Source organism: Panulirus ornatus, chromosome 56 (genome assembly GCF_036320965.1).
Source record: "Panulirus ornatus isolate Po-2019 chromosome 56, ASM3632096v1, whole genome shotgun sequence".
Lineage (NCBI taxonomy): Eukaryota > Metazoa > Arthropoda > Malacostraca > Decapoda > Palinuridae > Panulirus > Panulirus ornatus.
Window position 1 is genome coordinate 33,421,188 of NC_092279.1, and position 24,560 is coordinate 33,445,747.

Here is a 24,560-nt window from a genome sequence, read left to right on the forward strand (position 1 = left end):
GGTGCATATGCACCAATAATTACCCATCTCTCTCCAATAACTTTCAGTTTTACCCATATCAATCTAGAATTTACTTTCTTACTCTTTGTCACATACTCCCACAACTCCTGTTTCAGGAGGAGTGCTACTCCTTCCCTTGCTTTTGTCCTCTCACTAACCCCTAACTTTACTCACAAGACATTCCCAAACCACTTTTCCCTTTTATCCTTGAGCTTCGTTTCACTCAGAGCCAAAAATCCAGGTTCCTTTCCTCAAACATACTACCTATCTCTCCTTTTTTCTCGTCTTGGTTACATCCACACACATTTAGACACCCCAATCTGAGCCTTCGAGGAGGATGAGCACTCCTCGCGTGACTCCTTCTGTTTCCCCTTTTAGAAAGTTAAATACAAGGAGGGGAGGGTTTCTGGCGCCCCCCTCCCGTCCCCTTTAGTCGCCTTCTACGACACATGAGGAATGCGTGGGAAGTATTTTTTCTCTCCTATCCCTAGGGATAAACATATATATATATATATATATATATATATATATATATATATATATATATATATATATATATATACGAATAAAGTGTATATGAACGCGCACCTTCATAGAACATACAAAGCTCCATCAGCCAGGATCGAACCTGGGATCCCTTGTGCAAGAGGCAGGCATGCTAACCGCTAGGCTAAGGGACTGTATAATAGGAAACAACTGTTCGAAATACTAAGTACTCGAATACCCTTCGTCTCACTATGGTGAGCAACGGGGTCTATCGGTTGTTTCCGAACAGAACACATAGCCAACTGAAAGCGTTTTACCGAACCTGACTGTACAACGCGGAGTTATATGAATACGAATAAAGTGTATATGAACGCGCACCTATTTTGTTTCCTATTATACAGTCCCTTAGCCTAGCGGTTAGCATGCCTGCCTCTTGCACAATGGGTCCCAGGTTCGATCCTGGCTGATGGAGCTTTGTATGTTATATATATATATATATATATATATATATATATATATATATATCCCTGGGGATAGGGGAGAAAGAATTCTTCCCACGTATTCCCTGCGTGTCGTAGAAGGCGACTAAAAGGGGAGGGAGCGGGTGGCTGGAAATCCTCCCCTCTCGTTTTTTTTCAATTTTCCAAAAGAAGGAACAGAGAAGGGGGCCAGGTGAGGATATTCCCTCAAGGGCCCAGTCCTCTGTTCTTAACGCTACCTCGCTAACGCGGGAAATGGCGAATAGTACGAAAAAAAAAAAAAAAAAAAATATATATATATATATATATATATATATATATATATATATATATATATATATATATATATATATATATATAAGTAAAAGAATCACTAGTGCTTGGATCAATCTTTTTTGTTTTATTTGGCTTAGGTTTCGGTAATTATATATGCGATCTATAGCGCCTATAAAGAAAGGATAATACGTATGTAATATCTATATTAGAATGTTGTACTCGATGTAGATGTTTATTAAATGATGTCTATCATAACAGCACAACGTGAAATAAGTAATCGAAAAAGAATAAAGAAATCTGGATAATGACTGAGAATCTTACTTTACCTAAAATAGATCAAAATGTGACTTAGATAAAATCCACAAAGGATGTATTTCGAAGTCAAGATTAAGATTCTACAGTTCATAATTTTATATGTTAAGGTTACAACATAGATCAGAAAACCTAGACATTCTACTTTAAACTTAATTTCTAAAACTTATTCAAAAACATAACTTTGTTACTTACAGTTGGTTTGGTCCTGTAGGATGGGAGGAACTCCAGGATTAACACTGGTGTTTGATGATCTACTCTCCAGCTGCCGGCAGGGTCGAGGCCGGGGGCAGGAACCGTCACTCCGACCCCCCAGCACAGAGAACCTCACTGTCGACGTAGGTTGGTGACCGTCGTGTGATTCCGTGTTGTTGAGGAGGGCAGTTTGGTAGTTAGGCAGATCGTCCGCACTGACTGCTCAAGGTGTTCATGAATGCGTGTCCTCAGGTGTCGCTTCCTGTTGCCAATATACAAAACATTATATAAGATAAGATAAGATAAGATAAGATAGATAAGATAAGATAAGATAAGATAGATAAGATAAGATAGATAAGATAAGATAAGATAAGATAAGATAAGATAAGATAAGATAAGATAAGATAAGATGCCTTCATTGTCAAATTTTATACATGATACAAAATATTGCACTTATACTGGTACACAATTGACGACTGCAACTCCGCAGGAATAATAGCCTTAAAACTTAGAAATGACGGGACCGCATTTCTTGCTTTAGAAAATGATTCTAATATCAACCCGAGGATAAAATTCCAGTGATGATATATTCACTTTCTTAAGCAGAGTAAATATATCTTCACATCATTACTACCGGTTACCATTTCCCCATTTATTCCCCTCATTGATGTTCCCATTTGTTCGCTTGTTTTTCGCACACTGTTAACCTTCTTCCAAAACGCAGGCTGACATAATGACCCTTTTCTCCATCCCTGCCACAGGCAGTGAGTGGCTGCCCCAGAGGGACGGGGGTCGCCTCATAGTGACTACGTGGCTGCTGGCGTCCCTAGTGTTCATGACCTCCTACAGCGGCATCCTGACGGCCATGTTGACCCTTCCTCGGGTCACCACCTCCATAGATTCCCTGGCTAACCAGGCATCCCAGTCTGACTTGCCCTAGCGTATTGAGTCCGGTGTTATGATGCTCACGCCCCTTCAGGTAAAGTCACTGAAGTACACCATGGATGACAAACAACAGCTAATATGTGGTTGTTTTTAACGGGAGGAAGAAGGGGAGGGGGTCTGGATGGAAATTCTCCCCCTCTTTATCTCAATTTCCAATGATGAAGACAGAAGGAGCCAGACCAGGAGTGCTCATCCTCCTCGAAGGCTCAAATTGGGGTGTCTGAATGTGTGTGGATGTACCCAAGATGAGAGGAAAGAGAGACAGGTAGTGTGTTTGAGGAAACAGACCTGGATGTATTGCCTCTGAGTGAAACGAAGATCAAGAGTAAAGTGGTTAGGGAATGTCTTGAGAATAAAATAAGGGGTTAGTGAGGGGACAAGAGCTATGAAAGAAGTAGCACTTCTCCTGAAGCAGGAGTTCTGCGAGTGAGTGATAGAGTGTAAAGAAGTAAATTCTAGATAGATATGAGTAAAACTGAAAGTGGATGGAGAGAAATGGGTGGTTATTGGTGCCAATGCACCTGGTCAAGAGAAGAAAGATCATTAGAGGCAAGTGTTTTGGGAGCTGCTGAGTGAGTGTGTTAGCAGCTTTGATGCACGAGACCGGGTTATAGTGATGGGTGATTTTAATGTGAAGACTAGTTATGTAATGTGGCAGTTAAAGACATAATTGGGGTGCATAGGGTATTCAGTGATATTAATGGAAATGGTGAAGAGCTTGTGGAATTGTGCGCTGAAACATTGATGATTGGAAATATCTTGTTTATAAAGAGTGATATACACAAGTACACGTATGTGAGTAAGAGAGATGTTCAACAGGCATTGTTAGGTTATATATTAATTGATAGGTGCGTAAAAGAGAGACCTTTGGATGTAAATGTGGTGAAAGGGGCAGCTGGTGGGATGTCTGATTACTATCTTGTGGAGACAAGAACGCAAATTTGGAGAGGTTTTCGAAAAGGAGACAATGTCTGGGAGAAGAGAGTGGTGAGAGTATGTGAGGTTGGAAAGGAGACTTGTGTAAAGAAATTCAAGCAGAGACTGAATGTAGAATGGCAAAAGGTGAGAGTGAAGGAATAGTGGTTCCAATAATGTTATATGGCTACGAGGCATGGGCTATAGATAGAGTAGTGCGGAGGATGGTGGATGTGCTGGAAATGAGATGTTTGAGGACAATATGTGGTGTGAGGTAGTTTGATCGAGTAAGTAATGAAAGGGAAAGACAGATGTGTGGTAATAAAAAGAGTATAGTTGAGATGGTTTGGTCACATGGAGAGAATGAGTGAGGAAATATTGACAAAGAGGATATATATGGCAGAGGTGGAGGGAACGAGGAGAAGTGGGAGACCAAACTGGAGGTGGAAAGATGTGGAGTGAAAAAGATTTTGAGTGATCGGGGCCAGAACATGCAGGAGGGTGAAAAGCATACAAGGAATAGAGTGAATTGGAACGATCTGGTATACCGGGGTCGACGTGTTGTCAATGGATTGAACCAAGGCATGTGAAGCGTCTGGGGTAAACCATGGAATGTTCTGTGGGGCCTGGATGTGGAAAGGGAGCTGAGGTTTCGATGTATTATACATGACAGCTAGAGACTGAGTGTGAACGAATGTGGCCTTTGTTGTCTTTTCCTAGCGCTACCTCGCGCAAATGCGGGGGGAAGGGGCTGTTATTTTATGTGCGACGGGATGGCGACGGCAATGAATAAGGGCAGACAGTAAGAACTATGTACATGTGTATATATGTATATGTCTGTGTGAATATATATACATGTATACGTTGAGATGTATAGGTATGTATATGCACGTGGGTGGACGTGTATGCATATACATGTGTATGTGGGTGGGTTGGGCCATTCTTTCGTCTGTTTCGTTGCGCTACCTCGCTAACGCGGGACACAGCGACAAAGTATGATAAAAAAAGAACAATATATATATATATATATATATATATATATATATATATATATATATATATAAATATATACATTATTTATTCATTATTCATTTTGCTTTATCGCTGTCTCCCGCGTTAGCGAGGTAGCGCAAGGAAACACACGGAAGAATGGCCCAGCCCGCCCACATACACATGTATATACATACACGTCCACGCACGCAAATATACATACCTATACATCTCAATGTACACATATATATACACACACAGACATATACATATATACACATGTACATAATTCATACTGTCTGCCTTTATTTGTTCCCAACGCCACCTCGCCACACATAGAATAACAACCCCCTCCCCCCACATGTGTGCGAGGTAGCGCTAGGAAAAGACACCAAAGGCCCCATTCGTTCACTCTCAGTCTCTAGCTGTCATGTAATAATGCACCGAAACCACAGTTCCCTTCCCACATCCAGGCCCCACACAACTTTCCATGGTTTACCCCAGACGCTTCACATGCCCTGGTTCAATCCATTGACAGCACGTCGACCCCGGTATACCACATCGTTCCAATTCACTCTATTCCTTGCACGCCTTTCACCCTCCTGCATGTTCAGGCCCCGATCACTCAAAATCTTTTTCACTCCATCCTTCCACCTAGAGTTTGGTCTCCCACTTCTCCTCGTTCCCTCCACCTCTGACGCATATATCCTCTTGGTCAATCTTACCTCACTCATTCTCTCCATGTACCCAAACCATTTCAAAACAACTTCTTCTGCTCTCTCAACCATACTTTTTTTTTTATTTCCATACATCTCTCTTACCCTTACATTAATTACTCGATCAAACCACCTCACACCACATATTGTCCTCAAACATCTCATTTCCAGCACATCCACCCTCCTGCGCACAACTCTATCCATAGCCCACGCCTCGCAACCATACAACGTTGTTGGAACCACTATTCCTTCAAACATAGCCATTTTTGCTTTCGGAGATAATGTTTTCGACTTCCACACATTCTTCAAGGCTCCCAGAATTTTCGCCCCCTCCCCCACCCTATGATTCACTTCCGCTTCCATGGTTCCATCCGCTGCCAGATCCACTCGGAGATATCTAAAACACTTTACTTCCTCCAGTTTTTCTCCATTCAAACTTACCTCCCAATTGACTTGACCCTCAACCCTACTGTACCTAATAACCTTGTTCTTATTCACATTTACTCTTAACTTTCTTCTTTCACACACTTTACCAAACTCAATCACCAGCTTCTGCAGTTTCTTACATGAATCAGCCACCAGCGCTGTATCATCAGCGAACAACAACTGACTCACTTCTCAAGCTCTCTTATCCACAACAGACTGCATACTTGCCCCTCTTTCCAAAACCCTTGCATTCACCTCCCTGACAACCCCATCCATAAACAAATTAAACAACCACGGAGACATCACACACCCCTGCCGCAAACCTACATTCACTGAGAACCAATCACTTTCCTCTCTTCCTACAAGTACACATGCCTTACATCCTCGATAAAAACTTTTCACTGCTTCTAACAACTTGCCTCCCACACCATATATTCTTAAAACCTTCCACAGAGCATCTCTATCAACTCTATCATATACCTTCTCCAGATCCATAAATGCTACATACAAATCCATTTGTTTTTCTAAGTATTTCTCACGCACATTCTTCAAAGCAAACACCTGATCCACACATCCTCTACCACTTCTGAAACCACACTGCTCTTCCCCAGTCTGATGCTCTGTACATGCCTTCACCCTCTCAATCAATACCCTCCCATATAATTTACCAGGAATACTCAACAAACTTATACCTCTGTAATTTGAGCACTCACTCTTATCCCCTTTGCCTTTGAACAATGGCACTATGCATGCATTCCGCCAATCCTCAGACACCTCACCATGAATCATACATACATTAAATAACCTTAACAACCAGTCAACAATACAGTCACCCCTTTTTTAATAAATTCCACTTCAATACCATCCAAACCTGCTGCCTTGCCGGCTTTCATCTTCCGTAAAGCTTTTACTACCTCTTCTCTATTTACCAAATCATTTTCCCTAACCCTCTCACTTTGCACACCACCTCGACCCAAACACCTTATATCTGCCACACTATCATCAAACACATTCAACAAACCTTCAAAATACTCACTCCATCTCCTTCTCACATCACCACTACTTGTTATCACCTCCCCATTATCCCCCTTCACTGAAGTTCCCATTTGCTCCCTTGTCTTACGCACTTTATTTACCTCCTTCCAAAACATCTTTTTATTTTCCCTGAAATTTAATGATACTCTCTCACCCCAACTCTCATTTGCCCTCTTTTTCACCTCTTGCACCTTTCTCTTGACCTCCTGCCTCTTTCTTTTATACCTCTCCCACTCATTTGCATTTTTTCCCTGCAAAAATCGTCCAAATGCCTCTCACTTCTCTTTCACTAATAATCTTACTTCTTCATCCCACCACTCACTACCCTTTCTAATCAACCCACCTCCCACGTTTCTCATGCCACAAGCATCTTTTGCGCAAGCCATCACTGCTTCCCTAAATATATCACATTCCTCCCCCACTCCCCTTACCTCCTTTGTTCTCACCTTTTTCCATTTTGTACTCAGTCTCTCCTGGTACTTCCTCACACAAGTCTCCTTCCCAAGCTCACTTACTCTCACCACTCTCTTCACCCAACATTCTCTCTTCTTTTCTGAAAACCCCCACAAATCTTCACCTTCGCCTCCACAAGATAATGATCAGACAACCCTCCAGTTGCACCTCTCAGCACATTAACATCCAAATGTCTCTCTTTCGTGCGTCTGGCCATCTCTCCTACTTACATACGTATACTGATGTATATATCGCTTTTTAAACCAGGTATTCCCAATCACCAGTCCTTTTTCAGCACATAAATCTACAAGTTCTTCACCATTCCCATTTACAACACTGAACACTCCAAGTACACCAATTATTCCCTCAACTGCCACATTACTCACCTTTGCATTCAAATCACACATCACTATAACCCGGTCTCGTGCATCAAAACCAATAACACACTCATTCAGCTGCTCCCAAAACACTTGCCTCTCATGATCTTTCTTCTCATGCCCAGGTGCATATGCACCAACAATCACCCATCTCTCTCCATCAACTTTCAGTTTTACCCATATCAATCTAGAATTTACTTTCTTACACCCTATCACATACTCCCACAATAAATATATATATATACATATATATATATATATACGAATAAAGTGTATATGAACGCGCACCTTCATAGAACATACAAAGCTCCATCAGCCAGGATCGAACCTGGGACCCCTTGTACAAGAGGCAGGCATGCTAACCGCTAGGCTAAGGGACGGTATAAAAGGAAACAACTATTCGAAATACTAAGTACTCGAATACCCTTCGTCTCACTATGGTGAGCAACGGGGTCTATTGGTTGTTTCCGAACAGAACACATAGCCAGCTGATAGCGTTTTACCGAACCTGACTGTACAACGCGGAGTTATATGAGTACGAATAAAGTGTATATGAACGCGCACCTTCATAGAACATACAAAGCTCCATCAGCCAGGATCGAACCTGGGAGCCCTTGTGCAAGAGGCAGGCATGCTAACCGCTAGGCTAAGGGACTGTATAAAAGGAAACAACTATTCGAAATACTAAGTACTCGAATACCCTTCGTCTCACTATGGTGAGCAACGGTGTCTATCGGTTGTTTCCGAACAGAACACATAGCCAGCTGATAGCGTTTTACCGAACCTGACTGTACAACGCGGAGTTATATGAATACGAATAAAGTGTATATGAACGTGGATGGAACCATGGAAGCGGAAGTGAATCATAGGGTGGGGGAGGGGGCCTTGAAGAATGTGTGGAAGTCGAGAACATTATCTCCGAAAGCAAAAATGGCTATGTTTGAAGGAATAGTGGTTCCAACAATGTTATACGGTTGCGAGGCGTGGGCTATGGATTGAGTTGTGTGGAGGAGGGTAGATGTGCTGGAAATGAGATGTTTGAGGACAATATGTGGTGTGAGGTGGTTTGATCGAGTAAGTAATGTAAGGGTAAGAGAGATGTTTGGAAATAAAAAGAGCGTGGTTGAGAGAGCAGAAGATGGTGTTTTGAAGTGGTTTGGGCACACGGAGAGAATGAGTGAGGAAAGATTGACCAAGAGGATATATGTGTCGGAGGTGGAGGGAACGAGAAGTGGGAGACCATGTTGGAGGTGGAAAGATGGAATGAAAAAGCTTTTGAGTGATCGGGGCCTGAGCATGCAGGAGGGTGAAAGGCGTGCAAGGAATAGAGTGAATTGGATCGATGTAGTATACCGGGGTCGACGTGCTGTGAATGGATTGAATCAGGGCATGTGAAGCGTCTGGAGTAAACCATGGAAAGTTCTGTGGGGCCTGGATGTGGAGGGGGATGGTTTACCCCAGACGCTTCACATGCCCTGGTTCAATCCACTGACAGCACGTCGACCCACTATAACACATCGTTCCAATTCACTCTCTTTCTTTCACGCCTCTCACCCTCCTGTATGTTCAGGCCCCAGTCGCTCAAAGTCTTTTTCACTCCATCCTTCTACCTCCAATTTGGTCTTCCACTTCTCGTTCCCTCCACCTCTGACACATATATCTTCTTTGTCAATCTTTCATCAATCATTTTTCTCTCCATGTGGTCAAACCATTTCAATACCCTCATCTGCTCTCTCAACCGCACTACTTTCATAACCACACATATCTCTTACCCTTTCATTAATTACTCGATCAAACCACCTCACACCGCATATTGTCCTCAAACATTTCATTTACAACACATCCATTCTCATCCGCACAACCCTATTTATAGTCCATTCCTCGCAATCATTTAACATTGTTGGAACCACTATTCCTTCAAACATACCCATTTTTTTCTCTCCGAGATAAGGTTCTCGCCTTCCGCATATTCTTCAATGCTCCCAGAATCTTCGCCCCTTGCCCCACCCTGTGACTCATATCCGCTTCTATGGTTCCATCTGCTGCTACATCCACTCCCAGATATCTAAAGCATTTCACTTCCTCCAGCTTTTCTCCATCTAAACTTACCTCCCAGTTGACTTGTACCTCAACCCTACTGAAGCTAATAACCTTGCTCTTATTCACATTTACTCTCAGCTTTCTTTTTTCACACACTTTACCAAACTCAGTCACCAACCTCTGCAGTTTCTCACCCGAATCATCCACCAGCGTCAACTCAATCATATGCCTTCTCCAGAGCCATAAATGCTACATACAAATCCATCTGTTTTTTTTTTTTAAGTATTTCTCACATATATTCTTTAAAGCAAACACCTGATCCACACGTCCTCTACCGCTTCTGAAGCCACACTGCTCTTCCCCAATCTAATGCTTTGAACATGCCTTGACTGTCTCAGTCAATACATCTCCCATATAATTTCCCAGGAATACTCAAGAAATTTATACTTCTGTAATTTGAACACTCAGCTTTATCCCCTTTGCCTTTGTACATGCATTCCGCCAATCCTCAGGTACTTTACCATGAACCATACATATACTGAATGTCCTCACCAATCAGTCAACAACACAGTCACCCCCTTTTTTGATATATTCCAGAGCAATACCATCCAAACCCTCTGTCTTGCCGGCTTTCATCTTCCTCAGAGCTTTCACTACTTCCTCTCTGTCTACCAAACCATTCTCCCTGACCCTCTCTTCGCACGCCACCTTGACCAAAACATCCTACACTTGCCACTCTGTCATCAAATATATTCAACAAACCTTCAAAATACTCATCCATCTCCCTCTCACTTCACCACTACTTGTCATTACCTCCCCATTTGCCCCCTTCACCGATGTTTCCTTTTATTCTCTTGTCTTACGCACTTTATTTACCTCCTTCCAAAGCATCCCTTTATTTTCCTTAAAATTTGATGATTCTCTCTCACCCCGACTCTCATTTGCCCTCTTTTTAAACTCCTGCGCCTTTCTCTTGACCTCTTGCCTCTTCCTTTCATACATCTCCCAGTCATTTGCAATACCTCCCAGCAGAAATCGTCCAAATGCCTCTCTCTTTTTTTCACTAATAATCTTACTTTTTCATCCCACTATTCACTACCCTTTCTAATCTGCCTACCTTCCACCTTTCTCATGCCATAAGCATCTTTTGCGCGAGCCATCATTGCTCCCCTAAATACATCCCATTCCTCCCCCACACCCATTACATCATTTGATCTCACCTTTTCCCATTCTGCACTCAATGTCTCCTGGTACTTCCTGACACGATTTTCCTTTCCAAGCTCACTTACTCTCACTACTCTCTTCACCCCAACATTCTCTCTTCTTTTCTGAAAACCTCTACATATCTTCACCTTTACTCCATAAGATAATTATCAGACATCCCTCCAGTTGCTCCTCTCAGCACATTTATATCCAAAAGTCTCTTTTTCACACGCCTATCAAATAACACGTAATCCAATAACTCTCTCTGGCCATCTCTCCTACTTACATACGTATACTTATGTATATCTTTCTTTTGAAACAATGTATTCCCAATGACCAGTTCTTTTTCAGCACACATATCTACAAACTCTTCACCATTTTCATTTACAACACTGAACGCCCCATGTACACCAATTATTCCGTCAACTGCCACATTACTCACCTTTGCCTTCAAATCATTCATCACTATATCCTGGTGTCGTGCATCAAAGCTACTAAAATACTCATTCAGCTGCTCCCAAAACACTTGCTTCTCAGGATCTTTCTTCTCCTGACCAGGTGCATCGGCTCCAATAATCACCAATCTCTCTCCATCCACTTTCAGTTTTACCCATATCAATCTAGCGTTTACTTGCTTACACCCTATCACATACTTCCACAACTCCTGCTTCAGGAGTAGTGCTACTCCTTCCTTTACTCTTGTCCTCTTACCGACCCTTGACTTCACTCCCAAGATATTCCTAAAGCACTTTTCCTCTTAACCCTTGAGCTTCGTTTCACTCAGAGCCAAAACATCCAGGTACCTTTCCTCAAACATACTACCTATCTCTCCTTTTTTCTCATCTTCGTTACGTCCACACACATTTAGACACCCCAGTCTGAGTCTTTGAGGAGGATGAGCACTCCCCGCATGACTCCTTGTGTTTCCCCTCTTAGAAAGCTGAAATACAAGGAGGGGAGGGTTTCTAGCCCACCGCTCACATCCCCTTTAGTCGTCTTGTACGACACGGTGGGAATGAGTGGGAAGTATTCTTTCTCCCCTATCCCTGGGGATCGAGTAAATAATGAAAGGGTAAGAAAGATGTGAAGTAATAAAAAGGGTGTGGTTGAGAAAGCAGAAGATTGTGTATTAAAAAATGGTTTGGTCACATAGAGAGAATGAGTAAGGAAAGATTGACAAAGAGGATATATGTGTCAGAGGTGGAGGGAACGAGAAGTGAGAGATCAAATTGGAGGTGGAAGGATGGAGTGAAAAAGATTTTGTGCGATCGGGGCATGAACATGCAGGAGGGTGAAAGGTGAGCAAGGAGTAGAGTGAATTGGAACGATGTGGTATACCGGAGTCGACGTGCTGTCAATGGATTGAACCAGGGCATGTGAAGCGTCTGGGGTAAACCGTGGAAAGCTTTGTGGGGCCTGGATGTGGAAAGGGAACCGTAGTTTCGGTGCATTATACATGACAGCTAGAGACTGAGTGTGAACGAATGTGGCCTTCGTTGTCTCTTCCTAGCGCTACTTATCGCGCGTGGGGGAGGAGGGGGGGGGGGTGTCATTTCATGTGTGGCGGGGTGGCGACGAGAATGAATAAAGGCAGCGAGTATGAATTATGTACATGTGTATATATGTATATGTCTGGGTATGTATATATATGTATACTTTGAAATGTATAGGTATGTATATGTGCGTGTCGGGACGTGTATGTATCATGTGTATGTGGGTGTGTTGGGCCATTCTTTCGTCTGTTTCCTTGCGCTACCTCTCTTACGCGGGAAATAGCGAGAAAGTATAATGAATAAATAAATAAATGAATATATATATATATATATATATATATATATATATATATATATATATATATATATATATATATATATATATATATATATATATATATATATATATGGGTTGATTAGAAAGGGTAGTGAGTGGTGGGGTGAAGAAGTAAGATTATTAGTGAAAGAGAAGAGAGAGGCATTTGGACGATTTTTGCAGGGAAAAAATGCAATTGAGTGGGAGATGTATAAAAGAAAGAGACAGGAGGTCAAGAGAAAGGTGCAAGAGGTGAAAAAGAGGGCAAATGAGAGTTGGGGTGAGAGAGTATCATTAAATTTTAGGGAGAATAAAAAGATGTTCTGGAAGGAGGTAAATAAAGTGCGTAAGACAAGGGAGCAAATGGGAACTTCAGTGAAGGGCGCAAATGGGGAGGTGATAAAAAGTAGTGGTGATGTAAGAAAGAGATGGAGTGAGTATTTTGAAGGTTTGTTGAATGTGTTTGATGATAGAGTGGCAGATATAGGGTGTTTTGGTCGAGGTGGTGTGCAAAATGAGAGGGTTAGGGAAAATGATTTGGTAAACAGAGAAGAGGTAGTAAAAGCTTTGCGGAAGATGAAAACCGGCAAGGCAGCAGGTTTGGATGATATTGCAGTGGAATTTATTAAAAAAGGGGTGACTGTATTATTGACTGGTTGGTAAGGTTATTTAATGTATGTATGACTCATGGTGAGGTGCCTGAGGACTGGCGGAATGCGTGCATAGTACCATTGTACAAAGGCAAAGGGGATAAAAGTGAGCGCTCAAATTTCAGTGGTATAAGTTTGTTGAGTATTCCTGGTAAATTATATGGGAGGGTATTGATTGAGAGGGTGAAGGCATGTACAGAGCATCAGATTGGGGAAGAGCAGTGTGGTTTCAGAAGTGGTAGAGGATGTGTGGATCAGGTGTTTGCTTTGAAGAATGTATGTGAGAAATACTTAGAAAAGCAAATGGATTTGTATGTAGCATTTATGGATCTGGAGAAGGCATATGATAGAGTTGATAGAGATGCTCTGTGGAAGGTATTAAGAATATATGGTGTGGGAGGCAAGTTGTTAGAAGCAGTGAAAAGTTTTTATCGAGGTTGTAAGGCATGTGTACGTGTAGGAAGAGAGGAAAGTGATTGGGTCTCAGTGAATGTAGGTTTGCGGCAGGGGTGTGTGATGTCTCCATGGTTTTTTGATTTGTTTATGGATGGGGTTGTTAGGGAGGTGAATGCAAGAGTTTTGGAAAGAGGGGCAAGTATGAAGTCTGTTGTGGATGAGAGAGCTTGGGAAGTGAGTCAGTTGTTGTTCGGTGATGATACGGCGCTGGTGGCTGATTCATGTGAGAAACTGCAGAAGCTGGTGACTGAGTTTGGTAAAGTGTGTGAAAGAAGAAAGTTAAGAGTAAATGTGAATAAGAGCAAGATTATTAGGTACAGTAGGGTTGAGGGTCAAGTCAATTGGGAGGTAAGTTTGAATGGAGAAAAACTGGAGGAAGTAAAGTGTTTTAGATATCTGGGAGTGGATCTGGCAGCGGATGGAACCATGGAAGCGGAAGTGGATCATAGGGTGGAGGAGGGGGCGAAAATCCTGGGAGTCTTGAAGAATGTGTGGAAGTCGAGAACATTATCTCGGAAAGCAAAAAATGGGTATGTTTGAAGGAATAGTGGTTCCAACAATTTTTTATGGTTGCGAGGCGTGGGCTATGGATAGAGTTGTGCGCAGGAGGGTGGATGTGCTGGAAATGAGATGTTTGAGGACAATGTGTGGTGTGAGGTGGTTTGATCGAGCAAGTAACGTAAGGGTAAGAGAGATGTGTGGAAATAAAAAGAGCGTGGTTGAGAGAGCAGAAGAGGGTGTTTTGAAATGGTTTGGGCACGTGGAGAGAATGAGTGAGGAAAGATTGACCAAGAGGATATATGTGTCGGAGGTGGAGGGAACGAGGAGAAGTGGGAGACCAAATTGGAGGTGGAAAGATGGAGTGAAAAAGATTTTGTGTGATCGGGGCCTGAACATGCAGGAGGGTGAAAGGAGGGCAAGGAATAGAGTGAATTGGAGCGATGTGGTATACCGGGGTTGACGTGCTGTCAGTGGATTGAATCAGGGCATGTGAAGCGTCTGGGGTAAACCATGGAAAGCTCTGTAGGTATGTATATTTGCGTGTGTGGACGTGTATGTATATACATGTGTATGGGGGTGGGTTGGGCCATTTCTTTCGTCTGTTTCCTTGCGCTACCTCGCAAACGCGGGAGACAGCGACAAAGCAAAAAAAAAAAAGAAAAAAAAAAATATATATATATATATATATATATATATATACATATATATATATATATATATATATATATATATATATTTTTTTTTTTTCTTTTTTTTATACTTTGTCGCTATCTCCCGCGTTTGCGAGGTAGCGCAACGAAACAGACGAAAGAAATGGCCCAACCCCCCCATACACATGTATATACATACGTCCACACACGCAAATATACATACCTACACAGCTTTCCATGGTTTACCCCAGACGCTTCCCATGCCTTGATTCAATCCACTGACAGCACGTCAACCCCGGTATACCACATCGCTCCAATTCACTCTATTCCTTGCCCTCCTTTCACCCTCCTGCATGTTCAGGCCCCGATCACACAAAATCTTTTTCACTCCATCTTTCCACCTCCAATTTGGTCTCCCTCTTCTCCTTGCTCCCTCCACCTCCGACACATATATCCTCTTGGTGAATCTTTCCTCACTCATCCTCTCCATGTGCCCAAACCACTTCAAAACACCCTCTTCTGCTCTCTCAACCACGCTCTTTTTATTTCCACACATCTCTCTTACCCTTACGTTACTTACTCGATCAAACCACCTCACACCACACATTGTCCTCAAACATCTCATTTCCAGCACATCAATCCTCCTGCGCACAACTCTATCCATAGCCCACGCCTCGCAACCATACAACATTGTTGGAACCACTATTCCTTCAAACATACCCATTTTTGTTTCCGAGATAATGTTCTCGACTTCCACACATTCTTCAAGGCCCCCAGAATTTTCGCCCCCTCCCCCACCCTATGATCCACTTCCGCTTCCATGGTTCCATCCGCTGCCAGATCCACTCCCAGATATCTAAAACACTTCACTTCCTCCAGTTTTTCTCCATTCAAACTCACCTCCCAATTGACTTGACCCTCAACCCTACTGTACCTAATAACCTTGCTCTTATTCACATTTACTCTTAACTTTCTTCTTCCACACACTTTACCAAACTCAGTCACCAGCTTCTGCAGTTTCTCACATGAATCAGCCACCAGCGCTGTATCATCAGCGAACAACAACTGACTCACTTCCCAAGCTCTCTCATCCCCAACAGACTTCATACTTGCCCCTCTTTCCAAAACTCTTGCATTTACCTCCCTAACAACCCCATCCATAAACAAATTAAACAACCATGGAGACATCACACACCCCTGCCGCAAACCTACATTCACTGAGAACCAATCACTTTCCTCTCTTCCTACACGTACACATGCCTTACATCCTCGATAAAAACTTTTCACTGCTTCTAACAACTTTCCTCCCACACCATATATTCTTAATACCTTCCACAGAGCATCTCTATCAACTCTATCATATGCCTTCTCCAGATCCATAAATGCTACATACAAATCCATTTGCTTTTCTAAGTATTTCTCACATACATTCTTCAAAGCAAACACCTGATCCACACATCCTCTACCACTTCTGAAACCACACTGCTCTTCCCAATCTGATGCTCTGTACATGCTTTCACCCTCTCAATCAATACCCTCCCATATAATTTACCAGGAATACTCAACAAACTTATACCTCTGTAATTTGAGCACTCACTCTTATCCCCTTTGCCTTTGTACAATGGCACTATGCACGCATTCCGCCAATCCTCAGGCACCTCACCATGAGTCATACATACATTAAATAACCTTACCAACCAGTCAACAATACAGTCACCCCCTTTTTTAATAAATTCCACTGCAATACCATCCAAACCTGCTGCCTTGCCGGCTTTCATCTTCCGCATAGCTTTCACTACCTCTTCTCTGTTTACCAAATCATTTTCCCTAACCCTCTCACTTTGCACACCACCTCGACCAAAACACCCTATATCTGCCACTCTATCATCAAACACATTCAACAAACCTTCAAAATACTCACTCCATCTCCTTCTCACATCACCACTACTTGTTATCACCTCCCCATTTGCGCCCTTCACTGAAGTTCCCATTTGCTCCCTTGTCTTACGCACTTTATTTACCTCCTTCCAGAACATCTTTTTATTCTCCCTAAAATTTAATGATACTCTCTCACCCCAACTCTCATTTGCCCTTTTTTTCACCTCTTGCACCTTTCTCTTGACCTCCTGTCTCTTTCTTTTATACATCTCCCACTCAATTGCATTTTTTCCCTGTAAAAATCGTCCAAATGCCTCTTTCTTCTCTTTCACTAATACTCTTACTTCTTCATCCCACCACTCACTACCCTTTCTAATCAACCCACCTCCCACTCTTCTCATGCCACAAGCATCTTTTGCGCAATCCATCACTGATTCCCTAAATACATCCCATTCCTCCCCCACTCCCCTTGCTTCCATTGTTCTCACCTTTTTCCATTCTGTACTCAGTCTCTCCTGGTACTTCCTCACACAGGTCTCCTTCTCAAGCTCACTTACTCTCACCACCCTCTTCACCCCAACATTCACTCTTCTTTTCTGAAAAAATGTGTATATATATATATATATATATATATATATATATATATATATATATATATATATATATATATATATATATATATATATATATATATATATATATATATATATTATCCCTGGGAATAGGGGAGAAAGAATACTTGTCATGTATTCTGTGTGTTTCGTAGAAGGCGACTAAGAGGAGAGGGGGCGGGGGGCTGGAAATTCTCTCCTTTTTTTTTGATTTTCCAAAAGAAGGAACAGAGAAGTGGGCTAAGAGAGGATATTCCCTATGTGGCTCAGTCTTCTGTTCTTGACGCTACCTCGCTCATGCGGGAAATGGCTGTTGGAGGTTTGTATGTTTGTGTGTCATTCTGATATCCGTATTTTGTCTACTGTGAGCTATAGAAGGTGTAGCCTCAGTATTATGTATGTGGTGATATTGTAGGAGTCAGAGGATGAAGGGAGACGAGTGGCCATTGCTGGGATGTGTGGGAAGGTTTCTGACCGTTGCTCCTGGAGACGAGGTGTTTGACAACGGGTAGTTCGCCATTACCTGCGACGACACCACAATCAAGAATGTTGGCCAGACCTGCCATCTTAACTCACGCCTCTAACAGCCACGTCTGGCTTGAAAAGGAAAATGGTATGTTCGTTGTGCATTAATATTAGTTTTGATAGTAAGTGTATAACAACACTCACACTACAGAACTCATTCTATGTTTCCATCAGTAGGACTCGAACCCATGTTGCTGAGTGTGGGGCAGAGCTGTTGCTTCTCAGGCCATTGGACTATCAGACAGGAACCAGCAATAAGAGTGACTGATTATCCATTTGTCTTATACATAGGCACGAGGAACTCTCGGGCAGATTCCTCACATGCCAGTGAGCAGAGGTAGTGTTCTACTGACACTAACGATGACGGAAGTGTTGGCCAAGTTGTCTGGATTGTAACAATCCCGCTCGGGCCATCTGTTTACTTACCTTTGATGCAACACTTGAGGCTCTCCTGGATAAAGCGTAGTGTCATCTTAAGCTTCTATAAAGTGGTTTACGACTGTATTTTCTATTAATTTGACGTTGGTAAGACCTTATTTCACCGTAAGATTTGTTTATATAGGGTTGCAGGGGACTGAACACCCTTGCCTTTATGTCATCTTGCTTGGTTGAGGTTGGATGTCCTAGTAGTGTATAATCATGTCCCATAATTTGCGTATGTTTATATGATAATTGATCCACCTTCCAAGTTAGTGGGAATGGAAATGATGAAAGATAAGTTAGATTACTGTTCACCTCACAGTCTTTAATTGTACAATGTTCTTTCTATCGACCACGACACGATCGGCGGAGAGTGTCGCTTGTACATTGCACTGGAAATAACTACTTCATATACTGACCACGTTAGAAATGGACCAGAATAAGTTGTAGTTGGTTTTAGATCAGCTGCGTCTGGGTGCTTCTTGAACAGTGTATAGCACTGAACTTGTAATGCACGGAAACCAGGCCACCCCCTCCATCCACAACAAAACCCACAGACATTTCTCTCTCTCTCTCTCTCTCTCTCTCTCTCTCTCTCTCTCTCTCTCTCTCTCTCTCTCTCTCTCTCTCTCTAAGTCTCTCTCCCAGGCCACTTATATCCCCTGGTTCGGTCATCTGACAGTATGTCAACCCCATATACCATTTCGATCCAATTTGCTCCATCCATTGCACCCTTCTCACCCTCCTGCATGTTTAGGCCCCGACATCTCAAACCCTCTCTCACTCCATGCTTCTATTTCCTCGCCCTTCCCCGCTTCCTTGCTTCCTGCAGTTCTGATTTATACAGCCTCTCAGTCATTCTCTCTTCACTCATCCCCTACATATATCTCAGTTATTTCATTAAACCTGATTCAGCTCCTCAAAACATATTCAGCTTACTACATCATCTGACCCTTACACTTTCATTGCTTGCACGACCAATCCTCTTCTTAACGCAGTTATTATCCTCAAGCATTTAATTTCCAACACTTCCAACCTTTTTCTGTTCTCTTGCATATTGCCTTAAGATTTGCACATACATAACACTGGTGGAACTGCCCCTTGTTGCTCCCACAGACAGTGACCGCTTTCAACATACATCCTTAACGCAACTAGAATTATTGCTTCATTTCAACTTCCATGTTCACTCTCAGGTTTTCTCTATTCAAAATGGCGCTCGAATGTGTCTTTACCTTAATTCAGTCCTCGTTTCATATACTTTCCCAAACACAGACACCATCTTCTACAGTTTCTCACTCGAGTTTGCCACAAGAAACATGTCATCTGCATGTGAGGGGGGGAAGAGTTAAGGAAAGGGTAGCGCTACTCCTGAAGCAGGAGTTGTGGGAGTGTGTGAAAGAGTGTAAGGAAGTGATCTCTAGACTTATGTGGGTAAGAATGAAAGTGGACTACCGACAAACCGATGATTATTTGTGCTTATGCATCTGGCTGTGAGAAGAAAGATCATATGCTTTGGGAACATCTGAGTAAGTGTGTCAACAGTTCTGATGCAAGAGACCAAGAATTTGCGATGGGAGATTTGAAAGCGCAAGTGAGTAATTGGCAGTCGAATGTATAAATGGGTGTGGGGGGGATGTGTTGCTCAGTGAGATGAGTAGAAATGGTGAACATCTTGTGGAGCTGAAAAAGGACTGGTGACTAGGAACCTGATTTAAAAAGTGGGACATACATACATACATACATACATACATACATACATACATACTTACATACATACATACATACATACATACATACATACGATTTTTGCAGGTAAATAATGCAAATGACTGGGAGATGTATAAAAGAAAGAGGCAGGAGGTCAAGAGAAAGGTGCAAGAGGTGGAAAAGAGGGCAAATGAGAGTTGGGGTGAGAGATATCATTAAGTTCTAGGGAGAATAAAAAGATGTTTTGAAAGGAGGAAAATAAAGTGCGTAAGACAAGGGAACAAATGGGAACATCAGTGAAAGGGGCTAATGGGGAGGTAATAACAAGTAGTGGTATGAGAAGGAGATGAAGTGAGTATTTTGAAGGTTTATTGAATATATTTGATGATAGAGTGGCAGATATAGGGTACTTTGGTCGAGATGGTGTGCAAAGTGAGAGGGTTAGGGTGAATGATTTGGTAAACAGAGAAGAGGTAGTAAAAGCTTTGCGGAAGATGAAAACCGGCAAGGCAGCAGGTTTGTAAGGCATTGCAGTGGAATTTATTAAAAAGGGGGTGACTGTATTGTTGACTGGTTGGTAAGGTTATTTAATGTATGTATGACTCAATGATGAGGTGCCTGAGGACTGGTGGAATGCTTGCATAGTGCCATTGTACAAAGGCAAAGGGGATAAAAGTGAGTGCTCCAATTACAGAGGTATAAGTTTGGTACGTATTCCTGGGAAATTATATGGGAGGGTATTGATTGAAAGGGTGAAGGCATGTACAGAGCATCAGATTGGGAAGAGCAGTGTGGTTTCAGAAGTGGTAGAGGATGTGTGGATCAGGTGTTTGCTTTGAAAAATGTATGTGAGAAATACTTAGAAAAGCAAATGGATTTGTATGTAGCATTTATGGATCTGGAGAAGGCATATGATAGAGTTGATAGAGATGCTCTGTGGAAGGTATTAAGAATATATGGTGTGGGAGGAAAGTTGTTAGAAGCAGTGAAAAGTTTTTATCGAGGATGTAAGGCATGTGTACGTGTAGGAAGAGAGGAAAGTGATTGGTTCTCAGTGAATGTAGGTTTGCGGCAGGGGTGTGTGATGTCTCCATGGTTGTTTAATTTGTTTATGGATGGGATTGTTAGGGAGGTGAATGCAAGAGTGTTGGAAAGAGGGGCAAGTATGAAGTCTGTTGTGGATGAGAGAGCTTGTAAGTGAGTCAGTTGTTGTTCGCTGATGATACAGCGCTGGTGGTTGACTCGGGTGAGAAATTGCAGAAGGTAGTGACTGAGTTTGGTAAAGTGTGTGAAAGAAGAAAGCTGAAAGTAAATGTGAATAAGAGCAAGGTACAGTAGGTACAGTAGGGTTGAGGGACAAATCAATTGAGAAGTAAGTTTGAATGGAGAAAAACTGGAGGAAGTGAAGTGTTTTAGATATCTGGGAGTGGATCTGGCAGTGGATGGTACCATGGAAGCGGAAGTGAATCATAGGGTAGGGGAGGGGGTGAAAGTTCTGGGAACCTTGAAAAATGTGTGGAAGTTGAGAACGTTATCTTAGAGAGCAAAAATGGGTATGTTTGAAGGAACAGTTGTTCCAACAATGTTATACGGTTGCGAGTCGTGGTCTATAGACAGAGTTGTGCGGAGTAGGGTGGATGTGCTGGAAATGAGATGTTTGTGGACAATATGTGGTGTGAGGTGGTTTGATCGAGTAAGTAATGAATGGGTAAGAGAAATGTTTGGTAGTAAAAAGAGTGTGGTTGAGAGAGCAGAAGAGGGTGTTTTGAAATGGTTTGGTCACATGGAGAGAATGAGTGAGAAAAGATTGACAAAGAGGATATGTGTCAGAGGTGGAGGGAAGGAGGAGACGTGGGAGGTGGAAAGATGGAGTGAAAAAGATTTTGAGTGATCGGGGCCTGAACATGCAGGAGGGTGAATGGCGTGCAAGGAATAGAGTGAATTGGAACGATGTGGTATACCGGGGTCGACGTGCTGTCAATGAATTGAACCAGGGCATGTGAAGCGTCTGGGTTAAACCATGGAAAGTTGTGTGGGGCCTGGATGTGGAAAGGGAGCTGTGGTTTCGGTGCATTTTGCATGACAACTAGAGATTGAATGTTAACGAATGTGGCCTTTGTTGTCTTTTCCTAGCGCTACCTTGCGCACATGCGGGGGTAGGGGGTTTTCATTTCATGTGTGGCGGGGTGGAGACGAGAATAAATAAGGGCAGACAGTATGAATTATGTACATGCGTATATATGTATATGGCTGTGTGTGTATATATATGTATACATTGAGATGTATAGGTATGTATACGTATGTGCATGTGTGGACGTGTGTGTATATACATGTGTATGTGGGTGGGTCGGGCCATTCTTTCGTCTGTTTCCTTGCGCTACCTCGCTAACGCGGGAGACAGCGACAAAGTATAATAAATATGCTAAAAATACTTAGGTATACGTGGATGAATGGGAAAGATGGTCTTCGTGCATGACTGGATTACATTCTAATTACAGATGTGCACAAGAGAGAGTCTTGGATGTGACTGTGCCCAGAGGGACAGCTAGTGTGAGGCGAGGGTTTACGGAAAACATGGGCAAGAAGATGGTGAAAGTAAGGAAGCTGGAAAAAAGACTTATGTGAACAAATATCAGGAGAGAATGGAAGTAAAATCGCAAAAGGTGAGATTAAACTAAGCAAGCGGAGTGAGTGAGATGTTTAGGAAAACAGCGCTGGAATAGGAAAAAAAAAAGAAGCGTGACATTCGGAAGGTGGAGGTGGGCAGGCTAGGAAGGATGGTGTGTGGTAGGATGAAGAGTAAAGTTGTTAGTGAAAGAGAAAAGAGAAGTATATGGGCGATACTTACAGGGAAGTAATGCTAGTAATCAGAGGATGCTCAAGAGAAACCGACAGGAGGTCAAGAGGTAGGTGCAAGGGATAAAAATGAGAGCAAATGAGCGTTAAGGTGAGCGACATCAGTAAACTGTAGGGAGAATAAGATGTCTTGGAATGAGGTTAACAATATGAGAAAAACAAAGGAATAAATGAGAACACGGGTGAAGGGGCAAATGGGGAAGTGGTAACAGGCAATAATGAAGTAATCGGTACTTTGAAGGACAGCTGAATGTGTTTGATGATAGCGTGGAAGATATAGAGTTTTTGGGTTGGAGCAGAATGCCACTGAGAGAGTCATGAGAAGTGATTTGTGAACAGAAAAGAGGCGGTGAAAGCCTTGCATAACATTAGATGTGGCATACCGGCTGGAGTGGATGGTATTGCAGTTGAATTTCTGAAGAATGGATGTTGCTGATTGGTTAGTTATGATTTTCAGGGTTATGTATGGATCATCGTGAAGCTCTTAAGGATTGGCAGAATGCATGTATAGTGCTATTGTATAGAGGCAATGGGAACAGAGGTGAGTATTCGAATTACAGAGGCATGAGTTTGAAGAGTGTACTTGGTAAGTTGTATGGGAGAGAGGTGATTGAGAGGGTGATGGCATGCACAGAGCATCAGACTGAGGAGGTACAACGTGGATTCAGGAGTGGTAATGGATGTGCTAAAATGGTTTAGACATATGAAGATCATGAATCAGGAGAAGTTGACAAAGAGCATAGACGTGTCAGAAGTGGAGAGGACAAGGAGAGGATGAAAGGATTGAGTGCAAAAGATTTTGAGTGTTTGAGGCCTGAACATACAGCAGGGTGAAAAGCATGCACAGGATAACAAAACTTACAAAAATTTCTTCACTTTAGATTGATTATCAAAGACCAGAAACAACACTATGATGATTAAAGGAGGAAGATGTAATAAAGTTGGCAAATGTTTCTTCATATATTGAATGGTTGAACGCTGGAGTAAACTATTTCCAGACGTAATAGATGCAAAGACCATAATTATCTTCGAATCTAGGCTAGACAGTTACATCGCTGATATCTGTTAACAGCAAAAATTTCGATATTCCACTAATCTTGTTTTTCTTTTTCAGAATCCAGCCACAGAGAATGTGCAATAAAACTTCCAAGGAACTTTTCCACTCCTCATTTTCCAATAAGATTTCCATATCGATATGTTTCCCAATACGATATGGTATCTATTTCTCATCTTTCCGCCGTCCGTTGAGCCGGAGGGAGGGGTGGATGGCAAAGGGTATTCTGCTCTACCATCCTATTTCTACCATCATTCTTAGAACCTACACAACAGATTACTTCATTATAGACCATTAAGTCTCCTGTTCTCTATCTTTCCTATGTACTCACAAATGTCCATGCACACATCTGAAACCGCACTTCCCAGGCATAGATGAACACTATTTTCTTTTTTTTTCTTTCTGAACTCATATCATTTGTACAGTACTAGAAACATAGACTAAACATATCACAAGCCTCCTCACGTTCAACAGATGAAATTAACAAAGAGTTCAACGTATAACTCGCAGTATGAATGAAAGGAAGGGAAGACTTCATCATAACGTTTAGTGCTCAGAATCCGACACTCCTTTATTTCTATGGATTAGTGAAGAC

General features: G+C 42.3%; 1 protein-coding gene across 2 annotated transcripts; it reads left to right on the forward strand.

Moving 5' to 3' along the window:
• The first annotated feature begins 1,754 nt into the window (after nt 1–1,754).
• On the forward strand, nt 1,755–24,467 carry LOC139765786 (uncharacterized). Of its 2 annotated transcripts, none has more exons than XR_011716737.1 (4): nt 1,755–1,891; nt 2,510–2,727; nt 17,819–18,016; nt 24,026–24,467. XR_011716737.1 is itself a non-coding variant. In XM_071693579.1 (4 exons), exons 1-2 carry the CDS (start codon nt 1,769–1,771, stop codon nt 2,686–2,688), a joined length of 306 nt encoding a protein of 101 aa, XP_071549680.1. In that variant the 5' UTR covers nt 1,755–1,768; the 3' UTR covers nt 2,689–2,727; nt 17,819–18,016; nt 24,026–24,467. The 2 variants fall into 2 exon arrangements, 1 of the variants encoding a protein (XP_071549680.1); XM_071693579.1 differs by having other exon boundaries at nt 1,755–1,895.
• Nucleotides 24,468–24,560: the final 93 nt, after the last annotated feature.

Excerpts from the sequence above, each read along its gene's own strand:
- LOC139765786 (XM_071693579.1), top strand. The coding sequence starts at position 1,769 with ATGGGAGGAACTCCAGGATTAACACTGGTGTTTGATGATCTACTCTCC. Across the intron at positions 1,896-2,509 it reads GAACCTCACTGTCGACGTAG|GCAGTGAGTGGCTGCCCCAG; the intron begins GTTGGTGACCGT and ends TCCCTGCCACAG.